The sequence below is a fragment of the Mchenga conophoros genome, linkage group LG9, assembly GCF_057382185.1.
Source record: "Mchenga conophoros isolate Kocher_MC1m ecotype Shallow Benthic linkage group LG9, M_conophoros_male_GT1.1, whole genome shotgun sequence".
NCBI classification, from domain to species: domain Eukaryota; kingdom Metazoa; phylum Chordata; class Actinopteri; order Cichliformes; family Cichlidae; genus Mchenga; species Mchenga conophoros.
In genome coordinates this window covers 9,431,440-9,450,555 of record NC_140534.1, presented here as the reverse complement: position 1 = coordinate 9,450,555, position 19,116 = coordinate 9,431,440, and the positions used below count along the sequence as shown (strand labels likewise).

Genomic DNA, 19,116 nt, shown 5'->3' with positions numbered 1-19,116 from the left:
AGCTAAACAGCAAACTGCTTTGTCAAACATAGACACAGATGTACTCTGAGCTACATGCTAATGCTATCATGCAGATGCAGTTTTACCAAGCTCGTCGTCCGAGTTGAGCTTGTTAGCATGCTGGAAGATGCAGATTAGAACTCAACGCAGGGGCAGATGAGGCTGATAGGATTGTCATTAGTTTAATAGGAACTTGTGTATGAAGCATTGGTTAAAATGATATGTAATGTACCATTGGGTTCATAGTGAATAGATTAGCAAAATGTTACAGGCTGTGGAGGAGCGGTCAAGAATGTCACCAAATACCATCACAGTCAATATTGACAATTGTCAACAAGAAATCGAAGTTAAAGCAACAATAACCGCCATGTCACAAGGACTTTATACTGAGGAGCTGGCAGGTTAAAGATCATTTAACAGCATTTAATGTTGGGGTTGTTCTCACATACGGCTCAGGCAGGTAATGCCTAATTCATGGCACTGGATTTCTAAATATGGCTATGAATACAGTGCCAGCTATACAAAAAAAAAAAAAAAACATACCTCAAGTCTGTCTACAGATCTACATCCTGCCTTGTGGCGTTAATACATCCTGGACTGACTAACAGGAGTTAAAAGACCTTGTAAGGAATTACAAAGAAACAGAGCCTTGGAGCTCCAAGTTTGAAGACTCCATTAAGGCTGAAAGTGTACCGACATACAGATGTAGAGCGCTGCCGTTGAAGAATGGTTGTAATTAGTAAAAGCTTAAATGAAACAACCCAGGGAAGGAACAAAGAAATTGAAAAAGTGTTCCTAAAAAAAGACAACAGCACTGCAAACTCTGCAGCAAAAGTCCCAGTTTCTTTGAAAATCGCTCAATAGACGCTAGAAAGCATTTTAAATATACCAAGGACTGCAGAGACAGACAGATGGAGATTGAAACAAATATCGCAGAGGCAAAGAGCGGGTGGCTACACTCCAAATTGTTATCGACATTGCATTTAGGACGGCAAGTGACTCATATTTTCCCAGACACTCAAATCTAACAATCACATTTAATGCAATGGCAAAGCAACATCAGCTGTTTTCTGCCTATGTGTTAATTAAGAACAGGAATAAAAGCTGGAGAATCTTTGATTACATCAACATTCTGTTAAAACACTGCTGCCTACGTGATGAATAAAAGCCGTTTTTGAGCAACCCAAGCTGCTAAAGCTGCTAAAATTGCATGAAATGCTGCCAGGTGTGACTCAAACTCACATGCTCTGCCCTTTAGTTAAAAATGTAATCACAGAGATGCAATCCCCATGTCGATCACTTTCCTGCGTTGTTGTTCAATAATCAGAGAAATGTAGTTATTTAATGGCATGCTGTCATATTACACATCTAATACAGAATTTACAACCACAAGCTTCACATTTTCTAAGATGACCTGGCATTTTTCCACCCAACCTCAAAGACTGTGTGGAAAGTGGGAGATTTATTTTTATTTTTCAATGTGTTTGTTCTGTGTGTATGTAAAAGGAATAACAAGTGAGATATACAAGCACATGAGGGATATTAGGGGCTGAAGGGAACAATGGGCAGGGAGGGGACTCATTTACTCTGCACCCAGCTGAGCACTATAAACCCACCCTCCCTCTTTCTTTCCCCTCCCAACCTTTGCATCCTCTGCTCGCTGTAACTAGGCAACACTAGCTTGAAACGATTCGGATGGTAGAGGCAGGCCCATCAAAGGCAAAGACAGACAGGCGGGCTTGCTGCCTTTTTCTTCCCTTCCTGTCTTTCTCTTTGCCTTTACCACCTGCTTATACTGTACTAATTGCTGCAGACCATTACACTGCTTGCTGATGCGGTAATACAGTGCAACACAGGATGAAATCCGCAGTATGAGATCCACAGCATCGTCTTTAAGTGCAATGCAAAACTTCATATGCCTGCTGCATCCACAGAAAAACAGCAATTGGATCTCATCTCAGAAGTTCAGTTTAACTAGGTGTTTTGGGGAAGTCAGGCACTGGTCTGAAGACAGTGTCTGGGTTGAAAGCAGCAGTTGATAAAACAGTAGGAAAGAAAATCAAGCGCACAGGGCTTACAGCAAAGAACTGACAAATAAGGAAATAGAAACAATAGTTGAGGATTAAAATAATCTTTATAAGCACACATAAACGCACACACACAGATCAGAGGTGTGGCTGTACTGAAGCACCATCTCTGCTGACACATAGGACAGATATGGCCAATTAGTGGTAACAGGATTGAAGCAGTCTAAATAAACAGCAGTCTGGGGGGACATAATGCAGATTTGAAAAAGCAATCCAAGCTAAAGTTTCTCTCTCGGTATAGACAAACTAGGAAAAACTATCTGAATGGACAATCCGGTAAATATGATACTGCACTGTAATGCTAGTGGGGTTCTAAGTATATATGTCAATTTAAGAACAAGGAATTAAAACAGTGGAAGGAAACTACTGAGCAGCTAGTACTTATCTTGCTCTTTTATTCTAAAAGCACAATGACGCTGATTTGAGATGTAACAATAGTGTGGATATGCTTTTGGCCTGTGTTTGCTGGACCTGTGAAAGCTGCTCAAGTGTGATGCATTAGCCCTGCCGCTCCATGCTCCTCAACTAATCCAAGCCACTCTCTCCCTCTCTCTGTGAGCTTTATCTAGTGTCAAGCTGTGGAAGGAGCCGGGGATGACAGGAAAGCCATCTGTGCCAAGCTCCATCACACTCTGCCCGTGCTGACATTTCCACAACGCGCATGCACGCTGGAACATGTTGGAATCAAAATCCACACATACCCACGTACGACATTTGTACACAAGCATGCAACCAAAACAAACACAGCAGAGTAACTATGGCTTTCCAGTGATGCACAAAGTTAGTGGTAAACACTCGCATGTGTAGCGTGACAGGGAACCATGAACTGAAGAAGCAGTTTAGAAAATGGGCGATGAAATAAATGATAGGCAAAAATGAAAATGAGCCGACGTCAAATTAGCTGAACCACCCCACTGCAATGACCCATAACTCGCATCTGAGTGGTATATTGTCGACTGTGGTGCCTGTCAGGTGTTGGCGACATGTTGGCAGCCAAGCTCGGTTTCCAAAAGCCAATCAGCAGCATGTAATTACCTCCACACCTGCTCACACCGTAACCAACAACTCCACTGGTCCCATCTGATGATGTGATGGCTGCGAGCGCAGCTTATCTGGGCAAATCAGCCCCGATGCCACGAGGGTCACCACAATCAACAACAGCTTCATTCACTACTCTACCCTCAGAATGATCCCACGTCACGTTTCCCTCATAGGGCAGCATCATCTGACTGCAATTACTCTTACTGTCAAGTCCCATGAACACCTACTTTTCATTCTCAAGAAGGTGTCTGAAAATAATATGCTACACTGACGACACTGATGTGAAAGTATGAGCTAGACAGATGATGCAAGAGAAAAATCTGCTGATAATGACAGCTCTTCCTGTTTCTCAATTTGAGTCTTGCCTCTGTGAATAATTTAGCAAATGTGTTTTCACTCGCAACTTCTAGTTTGTTCAAGTTCTCACTTTATTTAAAAAGACGGGTATTTATTTTGAGATTAATTTAAAATATGTAATACTGTACTAACCTGCAGAGGAGGTCGACCAATTTAACTTGTGAAATGAACCAAGGGAGTCGCTTTTCTTTTAATGCCTCATAAAGAACATCTAACAGCAGCAGCAGGTGTTGAAGTCAGGCAAAGTCAATTTATTTATACAGCACATTTATACACAACACAGCTGGAAGGCTGATCTAATGTGTTATGAACAAACATCTGAATTTGTGTATTTCCTCCTGCTTGGATTCCATTTCAGTCATGCGGCTGGTTAAAACTGGAAAAAAAAAAAAACAGGCTGATTTTCTTTCTAAAAATGTTTAACCACGGGTGTCAAACATAAGGCCTGGGGGCCACAATCGGCCTAACAAAGATAGAAAATCTGAGGAAGTGCATAGATTTTTTAGGTTTTACAGTTTCTTTTACAGGTAACCTTAAAATCAAAGCGAGCTATATGTGGCCCACGATGTAAAATGACTTTGACACACCTGTGTTAAACCATGTACATATGCCCGTTATCACTTTTTGTGCTACAGAAGCACTTTGGGGGGTTAAGTGCCTTGCTCAAGGACATTTAAAACAAATAAAGAGGAAGATTAAAAAAGGCTTGAGGTTAATTTTAGGTCTTTTTTTATTATAGAATATAAAGAATGATGTAAAGATTCTTGCTGTTGATGCGCTCTTTCTTTAAATCAACACAAACAGACACTGTTTTGTCTTCACAGCTTTTCTAATAATTCAAGTGGCCTGTTGACAGCTATCCCCAAAAGATCTCTTAAGCCGCCGAAACACCACATCTAATGTCGCTGCGTGGTAAAAGCAGCAGTTACACCAAGCAAGCAGACACACAGCATTATTCAAGCTGATTCCTGATTCTAACATTCAAAATAACTGGTAGGGATCTACAGAGACACCGGCCACAGGCAGTTCATCTTGTTTGGTCATCCTGCTTGCAAGAGCCACACACTCTTGACAAGCTGGACGTGTAGAATACACTCCAGAATACAGAATGAGGACCTGGATCACAAAGGTTACCGGCATTCCCACGCCTCACTACCCAGCCCTCTTCCAAAAGCCCCTGCTTAACATTTTGACAGCAAAGACGGAAAGAGACAGAAAAAAAAAAAAAAACAGCATTTAGGCCAAAATTGCAGCTTAATTGTTGAGTTTATTTTTCTCTCAATCAACACCAAGTTGGTCAGATCAAAATATTCAGGCCCAGTGGAGCATCAGGGCTGCCTTCGAGCAGACCTATTTAAAACTCTGCGCGCACATGGTTGAACCATGAGTGCTATTTTAACAGGTCTTCTGCCCACTGGCCTTTATAAATGATGATTTCACATACACATCTGGCATTTCCTTTGTCACTTTTTTTTTTCTTTCCATTAGATATAAATGATTTCACTAACCTCAGGCTCAAACAAACTACGGATAATTTTTACATTTACAAAATGTTGCTGTAAATTTAAAGAAATTCCTTACTTTTTGTTATAAAAAGTGCACTTGTGAAATTAAGCAAAGCACTTTTTTTCTTTTTCCAATATCTGGTAAAGAAGGAAAGTCCAGAGAAAACCAGAGTTAAGTAATATGACCTTTGAATCTAACAGTATTTAACCGACTAAACAAATACCTCAAATTATTTCATGTACAGCAGCACCGAAAGTCCAGCGAGATCCATGAAGAGACACGTTCTCGTATTTTAATGAGTGCTCCTTATCAGAGATCCAGAATCTTGCTCCCTTCCCTTCATCAGAAGTGGCAGAAAGCCATTACAATGTGAATCTCTCTGGGGACTGCAGTGACTAGTTCATTTGTGGACAGTAAATGTGTCTTCCCACTAGAAAGCCAAATCAAGCCAACCGGGACACCAGAATGAGATTGTCACAGACAATTGGATTTTCATTAACAATCTGTGAATCAGTTAATTTGTTTCTAAAATGGAAATTAAGTCCCTCTGAAATGATTTGTTAGTCCTTTAGGGAAATCACTGGCTTGTGCCCGCAAAAACAAGAAGTTGTCAAGCAAATGAAGAGTTTCTTGCAGGCTGTAATTGTCAGTGTCTTAAAGCAGACATGATTCAAACCATCCCCACCAACAACAGCCACTCAACAGCTGATGCAGCTTCTTTGCTTCATCAAAAGCACATTTCACGTCTGGCTCCTATCTAAAAAGCTGAGGCTGTCCTGTTAGTGCAGCAGTGTGCCTAAACACAAGTAACTAACAACAATACAGAATTCCTCCCGAGATATGGTCCAAAAACAGACACTACAACACCGATGAACACGGCCTTTAACATGCCGGTTCCCAAGTACAAAGCTGTGTGAAGTCTGACTGTGACAATTTGCACCAATGTGAGAAAACCCCAGGTAACAGAGAGATGAAATCACAGCTAGCGAGTGTTTGTTCTGTGTGCTGCCTAATGCACAGTCTGCCCAAACAGCACCATCACCTAAACAAAACAGCGAGAATGACCAAATGTAGCTGCGTGCTGCATGTTGCATTTGACTAAACCAGTTTCCTTTTGTAACTGTGCTGACTGGTGATTAGGGAAAGAGAAATCAATACTGACATTAAACAACTGGCAGAAAACGACTTTAAGAGGTAGCAAAATATTATTTACACTGCCAATTACTGACCCACTGTGGCATATATTTCATGAAAAAGGTCCTATGAAAACTTAATTTCAGAAATGAAAATGGATAATTGCTAAAACTGGATTCTAACAGTTGTGATTATTCTAAATTAAAACAGAGTGCTATAATACAGTGTGGGATCAGTTCGTTCCAGAGATTTCTGTTGGGCCTAATTACTTAAAATGTTGAATTGTACAATGAGAATGTGATTAAACGTTAGAGCTACTCATCAGAGAAGATGAGAATTACACAATATTGATGCTTGCTGTAAGGAATCAGTTCGGTAAGGAGTGGGTAATATTGATCAAGACAACATCGTTTAACACATTTTCAAGTTTCACTAGCTTTGGTCTCACTGTACATTTCAAAACAAGCCTAACTAATACCTAACTCTCCATCTAGTTGAACTCTTTTAGACACAGGCTAAGGTGCTTGGAAAGAAAGCGACTGGACTTTAAGTTTCATGAAGATGTTTCACCTCATCTGAGAGTTCCAGGTATTTAAACCACAGAGGGTCACTGATCACACCTCCTCACATGAGTCAACCTGTGAAAAGGAGTGGGTCATTATCACCAGAGACTTCCAAGTGAAACCATTATAACACCTTGCCTCACCATATCATGTGACCTATTAAGGTCACCTGTAGATGTGAGTGGAGGTTGAGGCGCCTGGGAAGGGATCTCAAAACTGCATTTTAGGGGGCAGACAGTTGGTGTCGTAACCACGCCCTCTGTTCAAAGATGGTGACAGGACGTGGTGTTTAAAAGTAAGGAAAATGCAAACCTGTCAAGTTAAAGGGAAGTTAGTAAGTCATTGTGGTGCTGGCATGAATGTTGCACTTCTTAAGTCAGTTTGTGTGTTTTTTCTGAGCTATATGTGAAGATCAAGACGATTTTGAACACTTAACTATTTAAAGGCTTCCTGTTTGGGAGTTGTTGTGTGGCTAACATGGAGCCAAAGATGACTATAAAGTCTCTTGACTTCCTAATGGAGGAAATTTCTACTATCAGGTTGCAGGAGAAAAGCATGCTTGATATTGTGGAGGAGGTAAAGCTCCTCTGCATCCAAAATGCAGAGTAAGGTTGCAGACCTGGAACAATACTCCAGCAGGAAAGAGGTAATGTAAAGTACTTAAATGACAAACTGTAAAATATTCATTAAACTAAACTGATCGCTGGAGGAAGCTAAAGTACTTCCTCCAGCAGGCCATCAAAAATATGGTGGATCTGCAGTTTATATCAGTAAGGAAGCTAAATAAATATTAACTGATAAATATTAACTTACGGTGAAGGGGTCAGATTAAATCAGCACTCCTTTTCGATACGTAACTGAATCAGAACAGATGACGTGACACTGAAATATATTTTGCTTTATTTTGTGCAGCATTTTTTCCTTTTCTTTGCCAAATGAACTTCTGTATATTCATAAACAAACAAGTCCAGTCGCTTTCTTTCCAAGCTCCTTAGACTACCGTGACCTGGATGACTAAGACCTCACACAGACATATAATTTAGACACATGGAAAATCAAAGGTTCAACTTGAACACTGATTTTCCAGCTACCACGATGGAAATGGACCGACAGACTAATCCACATTCAAAGTAGCTGTAAAACCCTCACATCTGTGACCGCATTACATCCGACCGCTCTGCATCGGACAACAATGCCCCTTAGCCGTTTCAAACTCATGCTCAACCACAGCCTCTTTCACACTCTTATGCATCCTACTCCTAAAATCAGTGCTGAACCTGCTTTCTCCACTTAAACTTTTGTTAATGTCCTACATTTACTAAAGTGCATTTTAACAACCCACCCAGTTTGCACGAGAAACCACTTTCAATATGGGTGGAGAGGGTAACAGTGACAGCCCTGATGCTACAGAATTTAAATTTGCTTAACAAAACAAGACAAAGTGAAAGTCACATACAGCCTATCGGCCATTGTCTGTTCTTCTTTTAGTTAACTAAAAGACTGCGTAGTTATTTTGTTAGTTCTTTCATCAGGTAATTTTGTTTTTTCTGTTTAATAACAAAGGAGTGGGAGAGATGTCAAAAGGCTGCTACACCATCCACCATTATGTCCTCTTTAGCTGAATGGTCAGACAGCTCAATGTGCTTTGTGAGTTATAAAAAAGAAAAAGACACAATGTTTTTCTTTAATTAAGAAGAAGATTAACATACTTTCAGAGACTGCAAATCTGGCATTTTTTTTAGTTTTTAAGCCAAAATACAAAATTTTGTAGCTTCCTACAGCAAAGGATTCAGAGGTTGTTTTATAATCAGGGTTCATACATATTTTTCAGGGTCACATTCAAGCACTTTTTACATAGAAAAATGCACCACAGACAAATACTGGAAAAGGACATTGTACACTATACGCATATTGCACCAACTCAGAAAACACATTTCTCTTAAAAATTAAGATTTGCAAATGTGAACAAATCAGCCTGTTAGAGATATTCATCTCCAAGGCCAAATTAATAAGTCTTCGCATGAGGTATGGATGCTTCTTTCCTATGCGACAAAAAAATAGGAGACAGATTTTTTTTTTTAACTAGTTAAGCACCCACGCACCCAAAAATGGGGGCAAAAGGGAGGAGATCACGTTTAATCGGTTATAACACGAAGTCAGAAATGTAAGTGCCGACATGAGTAGTGTCCACAGAAACCTCTGAATCGCAGCTAAAATCTCATATAAACCATTTCTACAGACACCAAACAAAGCAAAGACACCAAAAAGTTTAAAGAGCAAATGCATCACCATGAATTTGTGGACAGATAATATCCATATTTTGATTTATGATTTTCTGGAGTTAAATGTGAACCGAAGCATATTTTCAAAGGTGTTATATACTGTAAAATACTTTTAAACATTAGGTGAGGGTTATAAAAAGATCTAATTTTTTTTATGTTTGAGTCACAGCAACTTTGACATAGTAACATCTGCAGTAATATGTATACATCTGATGACATCTCACAAGTGTTAGCTTTATTTGATACCAAAACTGTTTACACAGAGTTTTTAATTGCAGAGAAAATTTATTTTGGTCATTTCATTTTTGAACAGAAAGCTCAGAAAACCCCTGGAGGTCTAACAGGTTGAAGTTAATTCCCAATAAAAACCAACTGTGAGATGTTTGACTACATTGCTGTCTGTATTATTGTCATAGTCATAAATGATCACCTTTAAAGTGTTTGTGCTAATAACACCATGTACAGTAAGACAGGCATGGAAAACAGCACTGACTGGAGAGGCTTTGAACAGATGACACACTCAGTTTAATTCAATATACAAGACTTTAAGAATGCACAAGCATCTACCTAAAATCTATTTATTTAGTCTATCATCTGTGATATTTTTAGGTACAATTATAATGTACCTTAAATAAACAGGCAACCTTAAAGTATGAAATATTAAAACACTTAAATTTGTATGTTGTCTCAGTGGCTGATAGTGCCACACAGGCCTCAATGTGAGTTGAAGCCATTTATAATTTATAAAAATAAACAGATTTTGAATGAAAGCACAAAAAAGTGGCTATTCTTTGTGCCCATATGGATCAGTCCCTCTTATTACCATTATTTCCTTAAGCCATAAGTTGGTTAGTTAAGTGTCAGATTAACGTTTAAAGCTTTTACTTGAGTGAAGTAACTCACATTACTGCTACTGCTAAGTAATGTTAGCTAAATTCACAGCATATTCAATAAATCCCCATGCCATAACTAAGTGCTATAATAAGGCTGCCATACTCCATCACACGCATTTCAATCATTTCTAAAGCAAGTTTAGTGCACTCATCCACTGTTTTTTTTAGACTTTGCGACTTGTGTTATTTCTCTACCTGATAAGAAAACTATTCGGTCAGATAGTTATTTGTGGTGAATGAAATACAATTTCAAGCACTTTTAAGCACCACATCTGAAATTTAAGCACTTTTCAAACCTTGAAAAGACAATATTACAATTCAAGCATTTTCAAGGTTTTCAAGCACCTGTACGAACCCTCTATAATGTAAGACTGTCCCAATTGTCTTTGAATCAAATCAATTAATATTTTCTGGTCAGATATTTGTTTTGATCATTATAATGCAAAACTCTTAGTTTCCTTATATGTTGCTTCCAAGGTGCCAGACATTCTCGTGATGTTGAGCAATAGTTCTCCAGACTTTACAGCTACTCTAAAGACTCTAAAACCCTTTCAAATTCTTTCTTTGGACATGAGCTGCTTTTTTCGCTGATTTTCAGTGCATTCTTGTACCTTTTCTGTTTGTTAAGTCAATTAAAACTGACCTGTGAATCATTCAATCATCCAACAGCTATCTAGGTCAAGGGACGAGGCAGTGTTACAAAAAAGACAAATTCTGTCTTTTTTCTTTAGGCACTCTGTTTTTAGCAGCCTGTCAAATAAACACATCACTTCTTCCCTATTTCTCAGTTGAATGCATGAAAAATGCCAAAGATAACACAATAGGTGATTCCCATAGAGACGAAAATGTGGCCCATCTCAGCATGATGTGCAGTGTGTCCTTAAAAAATTTTAAGGATACTGCACAGCAGAGGACAAAAGAAGAAGTGGCAGCTACGTGGCTGCGTTGTCACAAACTTGGGTGTCCACACCAACCATGTGCCCATCCAGCGGGGTGATGACATTACCTCTCAGCCTATTATGGCTAAGAGGTATAAATCTACAGCTAGAGCTGGGCGATAGAACGATAACGATATGTATCGCGATATAACTTTTTCTCGATAGAAAAATTCAACTATCGCGATAGACCTCGCCGCTCTTGTCCTCTTAAAAAAAAAAAAAAAAAGAACAGCCAATCCAATCCAGAGCTGAACCAATCACAGCCGCAGCGTCACGTCACGTGACTTGTTACGTACAGCACAAGTGCCAAGCCGCACATGTGTATTTGTTTGGGAAGCAGCCAGCCACCGTACCACCCGGGTAATGGAGGAAATGAGTGTGCCGACTAGAAAAATCAACCGAGCGTGACCGAAGAGAAAACAGATGATGGTTCCAATGCCGGAGAGATTGTCGAACGGAAGAGCCATAGAAGTTCCGTAGTGTGAAGGTATTTCGGCTATTTCAAGTCTGACAAAAAACAGAGTAGCGTGCACTGTAAATTGTGCCGAAAGCAAGTCTGGAAATACAATAAACTGGTGCATGCGCTACGTCCACACGTACCCCGGTATTTTTGAAAACGCAGATTTTTCTATGCGTTTGCACCTTTCATCCACACGTAAACGGCGTTTTTGGTCACTGAAAACGAAGATTTTTGAAAACTCAGTTTTTGCATTTACGTGTGGACGAGAAAAACAGAGAAAACGCAGCGTCAAAGGTGTGCGCATTTTTTGACATCACACTGTGCGCCACGTTATTGTTTCAGTGAAATGAATTTCTACAATACTGTTACTGTTAATTGTACTCTCTGCAGTGTTTAAATGCTTACATATACACACAGTTACTGTCCGTCCACACATACGACTCGGGTCTGCTTCTATGCCCCAGCTTTGTTTACTTTTTCCCACCGAGGCTTCTAGACTTCTGATTGGCCAACATTTCTGCACGGTTAGGAATCTAGCGCCACCTGCTGCTTTGGCATGTTCATAGCAGCGTTTTCCTTCATTTCTGCCTTTATGTGTGGACGGGATTATTTTTTAAAACGAAAACTGAAAATCTCCGTTTTCAAAAATACCCGTGTACGTGTGGACGTAGCCTCAGTCTCTGACTGGAAGCGCTAATTCGTCATTTGGCTTTTGTCAGACTAAAGTAACTGTTAAAACTGTTTGAAAAGCTCAGCTATACAACAAGGAGAGATTGAGAATTTCCTTTTAGTTCTCAGTTTATTTGATATTGACAAAAGTTAGTCAGTTTTGTCTGTTCTTCTGTAAAACAAGCTAAGATTTATTTTTAGAATTAATATTTTGTTTCTAAGTGGAATTGACAATTTAGTTTGTTTCGTTTGTTCTATTTTGAAACTTAAACGCTTTAGCGGCTGCCTTTTGTGTAGTTTGCAATATTTGCCTTTATTTATCTGAAAAAGTCTCATGTTCCTTAAGTACATCTACCCTGTTGAACTTATTATGGGAAATAAATATTTAAAAACAAGCTGCTGATTATTTCACATTTTACTTGTGAGCAACGGCACATTTAAATCTTACAAATATAGTTATTTGGCTTATATCGTGATAGATATCGTTATCGCCTGAAATGAAAAAAACATATCGTGATATGAAAAAATCTCATATCGCCCAGCTCTATCTACAGCACATGAACAGCATCTAAAGTCACATCCTCGAGAAACATGAAAACATCCAGCAAAGCTCTGCGACAGGTTGGCTCAAGATTTGATTTGCAACATCTTAAAGCTTTGACGTGCAGTTTTTAATTATGTCAATTTTCAAATATGAATTTCTGCAATTCTGCACTTGGCATGGTTCACATGGGTATGGGTAAAATCCCTACTTAAAGTAAATCTAACATCTATATACTTACAAAAGACATTTAACAAATCAGGTTTTTAGGAATATTTTCACCTCACACACACTCAAAATAAAATAGTATCATACACCATAGATGTAGGTCAACTTGTCTGGAAATCATAGTTAGGAGACTCCCCGGGCTCATCAACCAGGCATGAATAATCCATGTCCAGATTTCAATTAGCCTGCAAGCAAGACTCATCAGTGTGTGTGTGTGTGTGTGTGTGTGTGTGTGTGTGTGTGTGTGTGTGTGTGTGTGTGTGTGTGCATGCTCCAGAAATAACTAATTTTAACACTGATGAGATGGACAAATGCTGGGCCTGAAGCCATTGCTCATTTACAGATGTCTGTGGTAAGTAAAATCCAAACAGGGTGAGGGATCCATCTGTTTAATCACCTTTCACATTTCTTTGAATTCTAAGAGAGAGCAAGAGGTTTAGTTTTACCGTTACTTGGTGCTGCTGAGCTGCGGTTCAACATTACAAAGGTCTCTGATCAAATTAGGCTAAAAATAGATCTGCTGTTGATTTGGAGATCCCGCTCACTATTCTGTGCAGCAATGAAAGTAAAGAAGCACATAGAGGTCTAATCATTATCTCTGTTCAAATCATGTCCTCTGTTTCCCTCTCATTTTCTTCTACAGGGAGTGTTAAGAATAACTTTTAAAAATCTAGCTCTCAGCCAGTAACAGACTTTCCATTCAGAAGAGAGGAGAAACTCATGCGTTCACCTTCTTAATTCAAAATAAATAAATAATCAGAAATATTACCTGTGGAAATGTGTGTGATGACAGACAAACTCAAGGTATTTAAAAAATATATATTTATGGTGTTTAGTCATGCTAATAAACCCTTTATACACACACACCAATGCTGCATTGAAAAAGCCACCTTTTACAGATTTTTAGAAACACATCTTTACATAACTAGTCGTGAATTTTTTATATCAAATGCATTTAAAATAGAAACCATCTCGACTGTGTAATCTGCTCAGTAACCACACAGGCCACCAGTCTAACAACACCGGAGAGAAAGCGCAAGTATTTTAACAGCAATATCCTCTCATTTGGAACCAGCTGCTTAATTACATATTACGAACTTGACCCTGACAAATCTCTGCATGGGCATTGCTATACATAATCTGCAAAACAGCCATAACAGGGCAGACTGAACATAGACAGTCTATACAGTATGATTACAAAAACCCAGCAACAGAGCCTTTCATACTTCTAAGTAAGATGTGCACTGAGGTGGTTTGTTTGCACACACAAACACACAAGAGTGTGGTCATGTGTTGTCACCACTGTCAGCAGTTTTTTTTTTAATAAATCACGAGCTCTGTGTAGCCAGGGTAACGTAAATAATAATACACAATACAAAGGGGCAGAGATGCACTTTGTACAGCTAAAGTCATATTATATCGAATGTATATATGTACCCGTTTCCCTGGACAAAGCTGTGATCCTGTGCAGGATACACAGATGAGTCTTGTGCCTATGGAATGCTATTATAGTTCCAGTGAGAGGGTGAAGGGGTCACTACCTAATCACTAGTGTAAATAGCCTGGGACAAACACAAATAACCAGCATGGAGTCTGCCCTTGTGTCCTGCTTTCTATCTATTGTAAACGGCACAATGCTGAGCTTTGTTTCTGGATTTGTTGGTTTGTTGGTTACTTTGAGCTCTTGTCCAGTGACTCTGTGAAATAAAACAGTTTACTTAACTTAATAATCTATCTACTGAAGGTCTAAACAACCAAAAGCATTTATTTATCCAGGTAAAGGTTTATGGTAGCATTATATGTTTAAATGCTAGATTTGTCATACTCACTGTACTTCTTATACTTGTACTCCTGTTAGAATGCCGCGGTCACTGACTGATGAAATCAAACTGCAGGTACAAGCTGCCAAACATGTGTTTCCCTTGAAAGCTGTCTGGGCGCGTGGATAAATCTGCTCTTTATTAGGACTGACCTCACACAACTTCTTGTGAAAGTGTTATAACCATAATGAGAGGTGTGACTGCTTGATAACAGCAATTATCACTACTACTACTGATCTGACTTTACATATATCACGCATCTACTAGATTTGAATAATAAACGTGTCTGTTTAAAAGTGGACTGCACTGAGTTTACCTCAAAACCCAGTAAACACATGGAAAATAAACAAGCTGGAGCAGGACTGAGGCACAGGGCTGTGTAATCAGGAGCCGGGCTGTGACTAAAGGGTGTTTTTAACCGTGAAGCCCATCTCACAACTGGCGCTCCTCATCAGACACAGCCTCTATCACGGGAGATCTGTGGGTCCAGATGAGGCAACGGGAGGCCCAGGCAGGCCCCTCCTTGCAATGCCTTTGAATCCCCAAGAGGACCTGAAAGAACTAGGTAGAAAGGATTTCTGTGCTACTTTGCTTAGCCTGTTGGTATCCAAACCCACATCTGAAATATCAATATCAGTGGTTAGCAACTAAGAAATCCTTTGCAGCGTAAACATCCAAATACTTATTAAAAGCCACGCAGGCCAACACTCACATGACCCACTCCACGACTGATCCATTATTTAGAAAGCTGCTGAAGAAACAGTTCAGAGCTTGTATTCAAAGCACATCATGTGAGCCCCTCTTTCAGACATGCACGTTTGCATCGGTCGGCTTCATGTTCAAATGTGCACCCTTGTCACTTGTCTTGTCTGTAACACTCATGACATCAACCATAACAGGTCAGACCTTGTAAAGTTTGTGTTGCTTTACACGTTAACAGACAGGCAGGGGTACGACTGCACGTCCCTAATTACAGTGCGAGTTGTGCAGCTCACAAAAAAATGCAACCACTTTGGAGAAAGTCATAAATAGCACTGAAAGAGAAACAAAAATGAACACATTTCGGTCTTTCCACCATGTTTTAGTAAGAAAACTCGTATTGCGCAATGTCATGTTCGTAGGAAATATTAGGTACACAATGGTACACATCTCCTGCCTGGAAAAAGGCATTAGACTGAGAGCAGTACACTGTAGCTTTGGCGGTGGTGGTGGTTGGAGGGGACCAAAAAAAACAAAAAAACACTGCCACAGTTGAGAAACTGTGATAAGTCCGCTTCAGCAACCAGCATTGGGGCTGGTCCCTGCTAATGTTTCACAGTTACTGCACATCTCTTCAAGCATTACTGGTAATTTCCTTACTGCTATGGCATGCTGGTATGACTTCCTTTCCCCCCATTCACTCCCTCTCCCTCGTATTTCCTTAGAGTTTCTGCAGGGTTTCTTTGATTTTCAAGGATACACAAACAAGAACACTTAAGGCCTGGCTCGAATCAGATGAAGTCACTGACCCTAAATAAATTTGTTTCAGTCAGACTGAAATACTACTGATACTCAAATGCTACATGTCTCCAACGTCTGTGTTAATGTTTAGAGGCCAAAAGCAGTGTCACTTGACTTTTATCTGTGTGTGTGCGTGAGAGTGTGAATGTGCTGGTGTAAATGAAAGTTTAAACTGGTTACACATCTCCTACTTAAAAGGGAAGTGAGTGGACACCCTGTCCAGCACCATCACCTCCCACCAGAACAGCGACCCGCACTCAAACTGCCCTGCCTTATGCATTCTTTCACACGCAGACGCTTAACAAAAATCGTACAAGACAAAGGTCCACCCTGAAGACATCGGACTCATTCAACCTGCCCACTGTTGTTTTTCTATGGCAGTGTCATAGGAATGAAAGGTATCAGTGAAATTGTTCTTTTTTTTATCTTTTTATCTTTTTTTGAGGAAAACTATCCTCATGTTGCAGCCATCCAAGCTTGGAAACATGAAATATGGCAGATTTACAAGCTAGGAGTCCAAAGAAGATGAAGCCCACAGTTACCGCAGTTATTGGTATTATGGGAGGGTGGGTCCTTCGCACAGACATTGCAAGGTCGCATTACCTGTTTAATCGCCTATTTCTGCAGAAGCGTGAGCATATTGGAGTAATAAATCACAATATATGAAATACTAAACGATTTGCAACACTATTATAAAATAATATCAATAATATCTTGAGGAAAAAAACTTGTAGTTTCTTATTTTTATTTAAATGCCATAAAGAAGCCAGTCTGCATCTTACCATCTATATTTTCTCTGTCGCTGATGTGCTGGAGGTTGCAACCCGTGTCTTCGCGACTCAGCTCCGGCTCGGGCCGGTAGGGCTCCAGCCTGGAGTGGTTGCTTCTCCGGTGTTTGGGGCTCGACGACACGCAGCAGGAGGTTGTATTGCCCATGTTTGCGAAAGCAGCTTTCGGTTGTATTCGTCAAGCCCAACTCCACCCGGCAGGCTTTCTCCCTGCTGTTGCTGCTAGCCTTACTACAAGAGGAAAAAACGGGGCGGTAACGCGGAGACGGGACCCCGGTGCAAACGAGCTTTGCCCTGGTACAATTTGCGTTACACGCCCTTCTCTCGCGTCCACGGCACGCTTAGTTAAACAAATGGAGCCATTGGGAGCTACTAGAAAAAACAGAAAAAGAGAAAAAACGCCAAGGTTGGCTAATGAAAAAGAAAACCAGCTAAATGTCCACTTCCAAACCTCCAGGCGAGGGGAGGTGGTGCCCCTGGATAGCAGGCTTCGGTATCGCTGTCGACTCCCTCGCCCTGTAATTCCTCTCCGAGCGTGCGTTTACTCTCTGAGACACATTTTCCGAGCACTGTTACTTTATAACGATACGGATATAAGAACATGGCACTTGAGCTGGTCGGAGAGGAAGATGTTTTTGCTCTCAGCGCTACATGGTTGCCAGAGTACTGTAGACTGCTGCTGCTGCTACATCCGCTGCCGTGTTGCTTTCAGGTACTACAAGTACAGTCAGATTTTCGACAACCAAAGTTGCTTAAGCAGTTTCGAATTAGGGGCCGTTAATGGCCAGAAAAGAAAGCATTTGTGATTATAAAGAAATTGAGGGATAAAAGTAACTCCCGAGGTAGAAGTGCGCTTTGATTTTTATTTAAAGTTCCTTTAAAAAAATGTAGCTCAACATATAAATTGCAAAGACTATTACTCTTATTAAAAATTCCACGCTCCCTGCCGCTCATAAACATATCTTTAAAAAAAAAAAACACTGCGCTGTGGCTGTGATGGAAAAGGTTCCGGTTCAAGTGGGTAGTTACAACCGTGTAATAAATGCTCAATTATAATACCGTCTACAGGATACAACCAAGGAAACTAAGGAATGTAATACAACGTAATGACGCTACGTTTCGTTACCCCATTTTTTAACCGATATTTTTATGCAGTTGTTGGTGTATCTGTAAACTTAAAATAGAAAGCCGTTCATTTTGCTTGAAAAGGTGAATGAACTGTGCTGTTTCCCTGGTTATGACTTGTTATGGGCACAAACACAGACGCCTGTCCACACCCGTGTTTGTGTACAGTAAATTACTTGATCTTGACTAATGACTGGCAAACCCATACGGGGCTTTCCTTTGCATGTGAAAAAATCTTTGATTTTTGTAGTATTAACTGGATTTTTTTCTGGTTGGGGTTTGGGAATGCAAACAAAGTGAAGCCCTGAAGAATAATAGCCAGTTCAATCAGGACGTTTCTTCAAATGTACGACAATGTGTATTTGTAAACCGAGGCTGGAAAAATGAGAAAAAAAATCCTGTTTGCAGGATTGTATAGACTGAGATGACCAGGCATGATGCTGTAGTGCAGCCTGCTGGTACTGTACCTGCACTGCATTTTATGACAAGCTTATCTAAATTTTTAAAAACATGTATTTTGTAATTTGATCTTTTTTTCCATTTCTTTTCCCCCCTACCAGTTACCAAGATTACAGACTGTGCTGTGCTTTTTATTCTATGAATGCAGTGTGGAAGCATTCATGGCAGGATTTTGGATGATTAGTCACTTCAATAAAGCCCATGGTATGTTTTAATTAGGATGTAAGATGTACCTGCACAAAGCATTTGATCTGATAGCATAGGTCAGGTATGCAAATGCAGCATTTAAACTCAAAACAGCTGTATTATACTGTTCCCAAATAGTGGATTCTTTTCTCTCTGACGATGGAAGTGTTTAGAGACTGGACAGGAATAAGGTTTCACAATAGGCCCAGGTGCAAGGCTGGTCTCAGTGATACTGGATTCTTTCCTTTGTTACTAGGTCTCTGAGGCAAATTACACATAGGAGTGACACAAGCACTGCACAATCAAGATCCCTCATTGCTATCCACGAGTCCCTTTTTTCTCCTTCCATCCTGTGAGCTGGTTAAATATCAAGCACAGATTCTTAATATTTTCCTTTTTAGAGCAACAATTTCTCAATTTGCTAAGCATGAGAATAGCGCTACTAAAGAGAGCAGGAAAATATTTCCTTTCCGTTGGCACATCTGTGTTCCACTGGTTGTGGTTTAAGAAAATGTGCTTAAGAGCACTCTCTAATCTTC

General features: G+C 40.0%; 1 protein-coding gene across 4 annotated transcripts in view; it reads right to left on the bottom strand.

Annotated features, from left to right (window-relative positions):
• The window catches only part of ccny (cyclin Y), a 45,946-nt gene extending 28,158 nt beyond the window's left edge, over positions 1 to 17,788 (bottom strand). For 2 of the 4 annotated variants that reach the window (XM_085286319.1, XM_085286318.1), the window contains exon 1: positions 16,802 to 17,787. In XM_085286319.1, the coding sequence (XP_085142445.1) occupies positions 16,802 to 16,955 (154 nt within the window). In that variant the 5' untranslated portion in view covers positions 16,956 to 17,787. Of the gene's footprint in view, positions 1 to 16,801 lie in introns of all 4 variants that reach the window. The other 2 variants (XM_085286317.1, XM_085286321.1) reach the window with 2 other exon arrangements.
• Between the last annotated feature and the right edge of the window lie 1,328 nt (positions 17,789 to 19,116).